The 12,293-nt window shown below is 42.8% G+C and overlaps 1 protein-coding gene across 1 annotated transcript in view; it reads right to left on the bottom strand.

Moving 5' to 3' along the window:
* Positions 1 to 8,486: 8,486 nt before the first annotated feature.
* Positions 8,487 to 12,293, bottom strand: part of ZNF414 (zinc finger protein 414) — a 63,591-nt gene continuing 59,784 nt past the window's right edge. Inside the window, 2 exon segments of the mRNA XM_073544203.1 lie at positions 8,487 to 8,586; positions 10,926 to 11,078. Coding sequence (XP_073400304.1) covers positions 8,516 to 8,586; positions 10,926 to 11,078 — 224 coding nt within the window. The 3' untranslated portion in view covers positions 8,487 to 8,515.

Below are 12,293 nucleotides of genomic sequence, written 5' to 3'. Positions count from 1 at the left end.
TTTGAAGGCTCTAATTTATTTGCATCTTATCAAACATGCTAAATCTGCAGGGGGTTGAATACTACTTGTAGGCACTGTAGATCATACAAAATACCACCATATAGATCATACACAATACCACCATGTAGATCACACATAAAACCAGCAGGGTGACAGCAGCACAGAGTATTTCAGGAGAGAAGTATCACACGGCAGAGGATTAGATACACAGCTCAGCAGTCAGTATCACACAGGATAGGATAAGATACACGGCTCAGCAGACAGTATCACACAGGAGAGGATTAGCTACACGGTTCAGCAGTCATTATCACACAGGATAGGCTTAGATGTCCAGCAGACGGCCAAGTGTTTTGCAAGAGCAGGGGCAGCAGCTGGTCGGGTCTTTTGGAACGAGCAGCTCAGTCTCCAGGAGCTCGTCCTGTATCCTCTCCTGCAGCTGGTATGTGCAGAGTGAACATCCAAGCCCTGCATCCGGCATAACAGGGCTTGCAATAGAGTGTAAATAGAGCTAAAAGGAAAGCACTGGGCTCTAATAAAATGGCGCCTGGCCACACCTACAGCTGAGTTGAGCTACCCACAGAGGCGTGGCCCAGTTCACAGCTCATGCTGCTGCAATGATACAGATAGGGTTGGGAGCCGACTCCGACTGTTATGTCTTATGCCCAGGGACTGCCGTAAATGAGCATGGAAAGTGTCGTTCAGCAGCCAGAAAAGTAAGATGGCAGCCCCCCAGTGGCTGCATTAATACAGTAAAGAAAAACCATACACACCACTGAGTCAAGCTTAGGGGACAATATCTTTTTATACTATTTTCTTTTTTACATTAAATTATGAAAAAACACGGCACCTTCCCTTTAAGCCATATTGCTTGCCTAGCCGTATTGGCTAGTGCCCCCTTACTTGCGGTGAATCTAATGGATTCTGCTGAGGCATCTGCCATAAAATGTCGCCATTTTGAGCAATGGCATAGATTCCAAAACCTCCTCTCTGGGCGACTTCTTCCTTAGGTGAGCCTCCAACTCTTCCATCCATATATTCATGGACCTTGCCACAGAGATAGATGCTATATTAACCTTAATTATGACTGCAGAGGTCTCCCGTGCTTTTATGAGAAGACCCTCCGCTTTTCTGTCCATAGGATCTTTTAGGCATGACAAGTCTTCAAAGGGGATAGCCGTTTTCTTTGCTACCCTCGCTATAGGGATATCTAACTTAGGGATTTCTTCCCATAATTTATGTTCTCAGACTCAAAAGGTAGACGTGATCTGAAACTTCTTGGAATTGTCAGTTTCTTTCCCACATCCTCCAGGACCATGGCTTAAATATGGTTATTGTCAGGGAACACTTTGTTCATACGGCTCCTTAAACCTCCGAACATTTCATCCTGTACTCAGGAAGGGGCCTGGTGGGTTTCCTCCACCTTCATAGTATTTTTGACGGCTGATAATAGAGCGTCAGTTTCTTCCCAATAGAAAAAGTACTTTTCCTCTGGGGGAATTACAACAAAATCTTCACTTTCCTCTTGTTCAGAGTCAGTATAGTTTGATAATTCCTCCCCCTCTGAACTGGCTTCCAACTCCCATCATGGTCTTTTTTTTGCCTGGGAGCCAGCCGGGAGGATTGTGGGGTAACTAACTCTGTGATGGAATTCTAAACTTCCTCTCTTATTATGGTCCTTATATCGGTCATAAATGAGGTGTGTTCATTAGGGATGGGCGAATCCTGAAATACTCGGAATCGCTAGACTCTAACGAGTCCGACTCGGAAACTCGCTACTCGTTGCGAGTCTAGCGAGTCCAATGTTAATGAATGGGGATGCGAGTATTGCAGCGATTCCTGTGCTGCTATTTTTTTTGTTCCGCTTACTTCCCGCATGTGGCTGTGCACACCATGCGGAAAGTAAGCAGAACAATTGCGGATGGTACCCACGGTCCGGAGGAGAGGAGACTGTCCTCCGGGCTTTGGGTACCATATCCCTGTAAAAAATAGAATTTAAAAATAAAAAATATTGTTATTCTCACCCTCCGACGTCCCGCGCAGCCTTCCCGCCTCTCCATGTTCTCGTTCCCAGTAGTCCTTTGCGAAAATGCCCGCGATGGCGTCCGTTCTCGCGGGATCGCGAAGTCTCGCGGTCATTCGTGCGACGTCATCGCGAATCACCGCAAGACATCGCGATCCCGCGAGAACGGACGTCATCACGGGCATTTTCGCAAAGGATTACTGGGAACGGATGCGTGGAGAGACGGGAAGGCTGCGCGGGACGTCGGAGGGTGAGAATAACAATATTTTTTTTTACATTCTATCTTTTACTACTGATGCTGCATAGGCGGCCTCAGTAGTAAAAAGTTGGTCACACTTGTCAAACACTATGTTTGACGAGTGTGACCAACCTGTCAATCAGTTCTCCAAGCGATGCTACAGATCGCTTGGAAAACGCTAGCATTTTGCAAGCTAAATACGCTTGCAAATCGCTAGTTTTCCGCGGGAAAATCGCGGGAATTTAAAATGCGATTTTCCCGCGGAATGGAATTCCGGAATTCTCGCGGTAATTTCCGCGAGAGTTCCGGTACATGTGCACTTAGCCTTATTTGCATTGGACTCGTTACTGAGCGAGTAATCGCTTGGAAACTCGCAGAGTACCGACTCCTGCGAGTCCCCTATTACTCACAGAGTAACGAGTCCTAACGAGTAGATTCGCCCATCCCTAGTGTTCATCTTTTACCACCTTGGCAATACACGCATGGCATAATTGTTTTCCATAGGTGTCCAGCAGTTTAGTACTACACCTGCCACATCTCTTCCCTTTCTTTTTTGGTGCGGATGGTGTCATGGTCCTTTTAGTGGCTTCCTTGTCCTATAAAGGAACAAGGGAAGGTACTATGAATTATACTTGTACCAGAGTTTCAGCAGGGGTATCAGAACGGCTAGTGGTTTGACCTTCCATATCTGGCTGACTAGATGCACTGGAACCTCAGCTCCCCCCGTCCATACATTAAATATTATTGTCTCACCTGTCTTCCATCTGAATCATCAAAAGGCGGTTCCCCTATAAATTACGGTTCGGCAACTTTTTTCATATCTGCCGGAAGTACGTTCCATGGTGGAACACACACTGGGCACTAGAGGCCTGCCCATCATTCCTCTGAAACCGGAAGTGCCTCTGAATCTTCAGCACGTATCGGAACCATGTTCAGGGATGGGCCACGCAAGCCGAGAGCCCCTCTGGAGGGGAAGCAGCTCACTCCAGGAGCCCCCGCTCACCTGGATAGGCTGAGGGACTCCTTGTTGGGCAGTGTGCTAGCCTCCTGACCCACTGCAGGAGGAAGGGGAGACATGACGAGGAACCCGTCCCGATTCTCCTGCATCCGGAGCTCCTGCTCGCTGGAAGATGTAAGGTACACCTCTTCTGCGACCGTCCCTGATAGGGACAGGAAAAACACTGAGGGGTGGTGGAGGGAGGGGTCTTTTAACCTTGTGTTCCTGTCCCTATCAAGGATAAAGACAACCTCCTGATGGTGGGGTCAGGAGGGACGCTCCAAAAATATTGTTTTTACATCGCTATACTCTAACAGCTATAACTTTTTTTTACTTTTGCACTGATGGAGCTGTATGGCGGTTTGTTTTTTTCAGGACAAGGTGATGTTTTCAGCGATATCATTTATATTCATCTTTTTCTTCGCATTTAATTCCAGTGCTATGATGAATAAACAGGTTTTTTTTAACAGCGCTCATTAGTGTGACAGTTTTTTTTACCTGGTCGTTCTTGATGCTGCAGTACCAAATATGTGCATTTTTTTGTACCTAAACATGTGAATTTATTGGTGTAATTTTTTTGTGCTTTATGTTGTTTTTTTATACATTTTTTTCAATTTTCTTCTTAGCTTTTTTATTTTTTCACTTGGTTCCTCTATGAGACTTTAAATTTTATTATTCTGATCACTGGTCTCATGCATTGCAATTGCCTGTTACAACCTGCCTATGGCCATGGCACCTGCCACACCAGGAGGTCATTGATTGTCCTCTGGGTGCCATGACAGCAATCAGCTCCCCGTGAATTCTTTGCAGAGGTTACGACAGAGGTGAGAGATTGAGCTCACATCCTCTCACAATCATCCAAATGCCTCCAATTACTATCGATGGTGGCATCTGGAGGGTTAATTAGCCAGGGGCGGTGAGTGCACCAGCCCCTTGTTACCACAGGAGCTTGGATAAAGGCTGCGCCGAGCTCCTGGTCGTAATCACGCAGGGAAGTACTGTTCTTTCAGCATTTCCCCCCGCACGATCATGCTGTGACCTGAATGACAATTACAGCGAACATATGAAATAAGTCCCTGCATCTATAGCTGTGCAGATCAGCAGTCAGTGACCGCTGTTGGCATGGACTGGCCACTGTTTTTGTTAGGGCTGGCGGAACGCACCAAATTATAAAATAATAGTAGGTGCGTTCGCAGCCCGGGGTCCACTGTGCAGAGGTGGCACACTGCTGCTAGGTAATGGCGGAAGAATAGAGCGGCGTAAAAACAGTCACACGTGGGTTACATCACCCAATGTGAACAGGAGCGGACTCTGTTAATTCACAGAGCCGCACAGCCGCTGAACGTGGATGCCGGAGCCTGTTTAACTCACAGAGCCTGGCCAAAGAGCACAGAGCAAGCGGCCACAGAACTCTACCCCAAGGACACGGGTTAGAGTCCTTCTAGGCCCACTGAGTGCGCGTCGTCGCTGCCACGAGCGCCGCTATAGACGCTGGCTATTTAGTGTGGAGCACGGAGGCGTGCCGAGTCACTGATGATGGCTAATGCCTGACTCAAACTCTGACCTGCCTAAGCCTGGGTGCGTCCGGGACCTTCCTGGCTTCTCGGATGGGCCAATCCGAACAGGAGCAGGACCTGAGCACGTGACCTTCGATCTTCAATGGGAAATCACTCCACGGGCATGCTCAGTGGCCCGACATGAGGACTTAGTCCCTGGAGAATCTCGCTGCTGAGCAGCCTGCATTGCCAAAGCTGTGCCAGAGGTGGCAGCAGCAAGCAAACCCATGGAGCTGGTCTAGGCAGAGTGCCGGGACCGACGAGTTTGCTGAGCAACCTCCTCTGCGGCTGGAGAGGAATGGGAGACCGCTGGAAGCAAGGCTCGGGATTCCCGCTGTGCAGCGACAGGAACCTAACGCCTAACAGTTTTCACACAGTGAGTTTTAATCCGTGACATCATGAGGGGTCAGTCACGCAACATGACTTGCTATGTCAGGCATTGGTCATTAAGGGGTTAATGACAAGTTTATGCATACTTTTAAACCGAATCCCTACAGCTCAGTTAGTTATTGTACACCATTACATGTATTCACACACTGGTGAAGGGGTACCTGAGAGGTCCCCTATGCCCACCAACTCACCAGCATTTGTACTTTTATTGTTAAATACCCTGCCTAACCATCGTTTTATAGTGTTTATCCCTTGTTTCCAAGTGTTTAATACCATATGTTTTAAAAAAGTCTTTATAAACTTCGCTTTTCATATGCTAATTAGTCCTTTGACTATTCCATGGGGCGATTTTCTCCCCAGACTTGTCGGCCCTTAGAGCATGTTATCATGCCACAGGGGGCGTGATAACATGATTTGCAAGAGCTAGCATCATCCATGGCAAATTCTGCAAATCTTGCACATGTGCACGGCTTTCAACACCCACGTCATTGCGCCTCTAAAGCCAGGTGCACGCTTCTGGGCCAGAGGTGAGGAAGATGTCCGACTATCAGGTTCCCTTTAAATTGTGTTTCTTATCTATTTTGCTATTCAATTACAACTTTAAAAACATGATTGTAATAGTTTTCTTAATATAATAGACTTTGGCAATGTCTGATATTATATTAAGAAATTCTCTTTCTACTGAACTCTAATGCAATGTTATTTCAACCACATAGGTGGTAAAGTCTTGGTCTAAAAGGGAACTAGAGAGTGACTACAAATATAAATTTGGCAGCAGATCCTGATCTTGTTGTTTGCAAAAATTACAGCAACACCATAATAGTAAACAGCCAATATCTTTGCTAGCACAACAAAACTAACTTAATTTATGAACTTCGTCTAACATCTAAATTACTGATTTATGACCATCTTAACCCCATAATGACCGCCGATTTAACAGCTGCAATTAAAGGTACTTATGCCTCAGTGCCACTTTTTAACAGCGCTTAGAAATAAGAGTATAGCACCCACAGAGTCAGAATTTCTCCGGGTTCTCGGATAGCAGAGACCCCAGAGAACATGTTTCGGGTCGTTTTTACTGACCTCAGTGTTGCGGTTGCAGTTATTAATGGAATAACAGCGACCTCCGGTGTCCCTGCACCCCCCCGTGTAGTCCCCCTGTGTCTTCTTCCGGGAAGAAAATGGCAGGCGCATGCACAGTGCGCCACCTGCCAAGATATGACAGCCGGCACCCGGCAACAATAGGAAATTTTTCCTATTGGTACATTTTGATCACCGTGATGGACCCTATCACGGTGATCTAAATAAAAAAAATAAATAAATCAAACCCCCCTTTATCATTCTTTTAGATAGGTAAAAATAATAAAATTAAAAAATGTATTTATTTCCATTTTTCCATTAGGGTTAGAGTTGGGCTAAAGTTAGGGTTAGCGTTGGGCTAGGGTTAGGGTTGGGATTACAGTTAGGATTGGGATTAGGGGTGTGTTAGGTTTGTGGTTAGGGTTATGGTTGAGATTAGGGTTAGAGGTGTGTTGGCATTAGGGTTGTGATTAGGGATAGGGTTGGAGTTAGAATTGGGGGGTTCCATTGTTTAAGTACATCAGGGGGTCTCAGAATGCGACATGGCGCCACCATTGATTCTAGTCAATTTTGCGTTCAAAAAGTCAAATGGTGCTCCCTCAATTCTGAGCTGTGCCATGCGCCCAAACAGTGGCTTTTCAGGCTTTTTAATATTTTTTATTTTCACAACTCAAGGTGCTCACCACACATCTAGGCAAGTTCCTTGAGGGGGGGGGGGTCTAGTTTCCAAAATGGAGTAACTTTTCAGGGGTTACCACTGTTTAGACACATCAGAAGCTCTCCAAACGCAACATGGCGTCTGCTAATTATTCCAGGAAACTTTACATTCAAAAGTCAAATAGAGCTCCTTACCTTCCCAAACAGTGGCTTTTCCCCACATATGGGGTATCGGCGTACTCAGGAGAAATTGCACAAAAATTTTGTGGTCCATTTTCTCCTGATACTCTGGTGAAAATAAAAAAAAAATTTGTTCCAAACTAAATTTTTTGTGAAAAAAGTAAAATTTTCATTTTTTCCTTCCACATTGCTTTAGTTCTCGTGAAGCACATGAAGGGTTAATAAACTTCTTGAATGTGGATTTGTGCACCTTGAGGGGTGCAGTTTTTGGGCATTTTCTACTATACTAACCCCCTAAACTCACTTCAAATGTGAGGTGGTCCCTAAAAAAATGGTTTTGCTAATATTTTTTGAAAAGTGAGAAATCGTTGGGTCAACGTTTAACCCTTACAACGTCCTAACAAAATAAAAAATTATGTGTCCAAAATTGTGCTGATGTAAAGTTGACATGCGGGAAATGTTATTTATTAACTATTTTGCGTAATATCACTCTCTGACTTAAGGGTACAAAAATTTAAATTTTGAAAATTGCATAATTTTCAAAATTTTTACCAAATTTCTGTTTTTTCCATAAATAAACACAATTTATATCAAACACATTTTACCACTAACATGAAGCACAATATTTCACAAAAAAAAACAAACTCAGAATCAGTGGGATATGTTGACGTGTTCTAGAGCTATAATTTCATACAGTGACAGTGGTCAGAATTGTAAAAATTGGCTTGGTCATTAAGCACCAAATTGGCTCTGTCACTAAGGGGTTAAAGCTTTGGGTGTAAATCCTTTTTAACTTGACAACACAGATTAAAAATATCACAGGGTTAAATTTATGATCTTTTTTAGCAAGAATTTCTTTATCTTTGCAAAAATTCAAATAATTGTAACATTATGGAATCAAAAAAGTAATACCCCCTTAATTATGAAGCCTTAGTATGTGTTGTGAAATTTCTTAGTAATAGTGATACATTTTAGCTATGCATTACACTACATTAATTTTCATTTAATTTAAAAACTCCTACACTTAGAAGATACTGTTGCATACAGAACAATTAAAAGCTGACATACGCTCAACCAGAAATCTCATTGTTGATATTTTTTGTAGCACTGTGCAGTATAATTAATATGGCTTTCAAATAAACGTGCAGAGAAAAAGTAAGGGTCAACAGATTGCCCCAAGAATAGACCATTTTAGGTAAAATATCCATTGTGTAGGTATACAGCTTGATATACATGTCCAAATCTTAAAATTACACTGTTGTGTTTCAGCTTGCAGGTTTTCACTACAAGTTTAAAAAGAAAAAAAAATAAAGAACAACAAAAAACTAGGGCACTAGATAAGAAACTTGTGACAGTGGCTGTGAGATATTCAGGTTTCTAGTATCTTTATTTCAAATCTATGGTAAGAGATCAGATTTCATTTCTGCAGGGAGCTTAGAGTGGAATGAAAGAAGATCCACATCATAATCTGTAAATACAAAACAAGAGTAGATTAGAGAATATAGTGAATAAATTGGTGAATGAAAAATAAAATATGATACATGACATTTTAAGAGGACCTTTCACCACATTTTTCATGTTGAACTGGTTGCAGGATGTAATAGTAGTTGCAAAGCGAAATAAAAAAATTTAAATATTTTTAATTTTGCCTTTCTGTTGCGGAGATACCAAAGTATTTGGCCCCTAATGAGTTCATTTTTTTAGTAAGTTCAAATGGATATTATCAGATAGATACTTATCCCTTTACGATTCTGACCAACCACAAGCGGGCAGCAATGCAGCAGAAAAAGAACAAGTCCACACCATAGCTTAAAGCAGGTGCCTCAGTTAGTGAGATGCAATGATACAGCTGCTCTCCTGATCTAACATCCTGCATTAGTCAGTGGGGTAGTGCAGCAGAGTTTAGTTGTGTCAAATTACAAATTCTTCTATCAGCTCTCTTCCTTTCATAGACCAGTCAGCTGAGCTATACTGCCCCTCCCTCCACACTGCCTGTACAGAGATGTGTCAGCAATCACACTTTTGTCTGCTGTACTCAGGAAACTTGTAATTAGAGATGGGCGAACCTGAACAGTACAGTTCGGCGTCTGTATCGAACACCTACTGTTCGGGCATGGACACAAAACATGGACTTCACCAGGAAGTCTGTGTTACTGTTCAGGTTCGGCCCCCCGAACACCGGGTGTTTGTTGCGCTGTCATGTGCATGACAGCGCAGCAAACACTGCTTCTGATCAGCAGTAAATTCCTCACCGCCGGTAAGACATCCTCAGTTACCACGCTGTCAATTCAGAGCACACAGCTGTGATCGGAGGTATAAAGTTTACCTCAGGTTTCTGGTGTCAACTGATAGGACTACTGCTCCCAACAGCCTGCTGCCGCTAATAACAGTGAGAGCAGGAGCAGCTGATTTAATCATCATCCAGCTCCAGCGCTGTAAATAAATTATTAAAAAAAAAAAAAAAAAAAAAAAAAAAAAAAAACACACCTCATGGGTTTAGCCTGTATTTTTGATAACCAGCCAGGCAAAAGTCACAGCTGGGGGCTGCAACCCTGTCAGCGTTAGAAAGGCTGGATATCAAGAATAGAGGGGTCCCCATGCTTTAAAATTATTTAAATAATTTTAAAAAACGGAGTGGGGTCCCCCTATTTTTGACAACAAGCCTTCCTAACGCAGACAGCTGTGGGCTGGTATTCTCAGGCTGGTAAGGGGCCATGGATATTGCCCCCAAACCAGCCTAAAAATAGCAGCCCGCAGCCGCCCAGAAAATGGGCATCTATTAAATGCACCAATTCTGGCGCTTTCCTTGGCTCTTCCACTTGTCCTGTGGCAAGTGGGGTTCATATTTGTTATTTATTTACAGCGTGGGCGCCGGTTGATGAATACTCCCATCAGCCGCTCCTGCTCTCGCTTTTATAAGCTGCAGCAGGTGTCAGCTGATGGGAGCAGCAGTCCCATCAGCGGAAAACCAGTGACCGGAGGTAAACTTTCTACCTGTCTTTAGACAGTGTGGCAACCACAGCTTTCTGACCAGCGGTGATGATTTTACCGACGATCAGAAGCAGTGTTTGCCGCGCTGTCATGCACATGACAGCATGACAAACACTGGATGTTTGGACCCCCAAGTGAATGGGGTCCGGGTACGTACCCAAAACCGAACTTTTTGTAACTGTTCGGCCGAACCCGCTGGACACAAACATCCTGCTATCCGCCCATTTCTACTTGAAATAGCTCTGCAGTGAGATTAAGACTGTCATTAGGTCTCACACAGTATTGACGTGCCTGTTCTGGGTTCCTCCTGTGTGATATATTGCAAGTACACATAAGTTTGATTACTGACAATTTCCGTACAGATAGACTGGGCAGGGGCAGTACAGCAGGAGTAACAGTGCTGTGATCCCAAACCCTGATAGAAGGGTTAGTAATGTGACACAGCTAAACTCAGCTGCACTGCCCCCCAAACCACGAGCAGTATGAATGAGAGCCTGGCTGCATGATTGGCATTTCAGAGAAAATGCAGGTTGAAGGACCATAAGGGAACCCACGCTGCTTCAGGTGATTGCTGATCTCTCCCATTTGCGTACATCAGGAGAGACATATCAAATCACCCTAGGTGGTGCTGGTAAAGCCGGCCAAGGGCAGCGCTACATTTATCTGGTCTCTGCCCATGGTACCGAGCCGAATCTTAGCGACTATAAACTATAGAGACAGGATCCCTTTAATAGTAAAAGGCAAGAGTAATATGTTATCACTTTGTGCATAGTTTACTGCCCTAAAATTAATACTGAAGTGCAAACAGTTACCAACCTATTTCATCCAGTCTGGTTGAGGTAGGGTTCTTATGAAACAACTCAATGTGTTTATCCATTTGGTCTCTCGTTGCAGTTGAAAAGTTACACTGCATACACCTGTAGTTGTCTCGTGTATGCTCCCATATTATACGACTGTTGGTTGTATGGCCTAGAAGGAAGTAAGAAATATGTATATGTAAATCAAGCTGTATCAAATGTAGATAACAATACCATGACCATTTTTCTCTACAGTCTTTATATGACTTGTATCTACGGGTTTTGCAGTCTTGTAAAAATCCATCTAATTTTAGCAAAAAACCTTCCAAGTTTGTGGTTCAATGACAAACTTTCCAAAATAAAGATATAAATCCTGGCCAAATCCTTTCTGCTTATTGGACTATAGGGGAATGTATGCCAATGTCATTAAATCAACCTCTAGAATCCAAGCAAATATAAAAAATTCCTGGAGCATAAAATAGAAATGATTGATGGAAGGAAGAATAAACTTTAATGTAAAAGGTAAATTGTGACTAAAATAAAGGCAGTTTCTATATGTCATAATATCAAACTGATAAACATAAGATCAAAACAAGACACTGATCCAATGTAGGATCATAATAGTGCATTCAGATTACAAAGAATGTGTCATCAGAACATGACCAATTGTTTACACTTTTAACTTAAAATAAAAATCCTAAAATCTTGCAATTTTGACTTCTAATTCTGTAAAGATCATTTTTCAGTAGTCATACATAGCAAAAAACATGGTGACGGATTCCCTTCAAGGGTTACTGTACTTTCCATATTTCTCTCCTCCTCCTTCCACACAACCGTATGAGGACTTGTTTTTTGCGGGACGAGTTGTACTTTTGAAATACTCCATTCAGTTTATCATGTGATGCACTGGAAAGCGGAAAAAATATTCCAAGTGTGTTGAAATTTAAAAAAAACAAACAATTGTGGAATTGTCTTTTTTTTTGCTTTACTATATTCACTTTATGGTAAAACTGACCTGACAATATGATTCTCCAGGTCCTTAAGATTATGCCAATACCAAACATGTACAAACTATAACAATATTCATGTTATAACAGTATCCATATAGCACAGGTCATATATTCAGGTTTAGAACACACCCATAATATTATAAAGGTGTTCTCCCTACAATTCAATACAAAGAGAATAAAGCGGTGGAGTACTCCTATACATATTAAAAACTTGTGAAACCACTAGGAACTGGAGGGAGTAACCATCAACCCCCAATTAAAAAGTACAAATTTATTGAGAAAATTAAAAAATGACAAATATCAATATACAATATCAAGATCTACTAAGGCGGAAACATATGATTATATACAGGTGCTTCTCACACAATTAGATTATC

This window comes from Dendrobates tinctorius, unplaced genomic scaffold (assembly GCF_039654945.1).
Source record: "Dendrobates tinctorius isolate UK_male_01 unplaced genomic scaffold, ASM3965494v1 ptg000011l, whole genome shotgun sequence".
NCBI lineage: Eukaryota > Metazoa > Chordata > Amphibia > Anura > Dendrobatidae > Dendrobates > Dendrobates tinctorius.
Note: the sequence above shows the minus strand (reverse complement) of the source record. Positions and strands in the feature narration are given on the sequence as shown.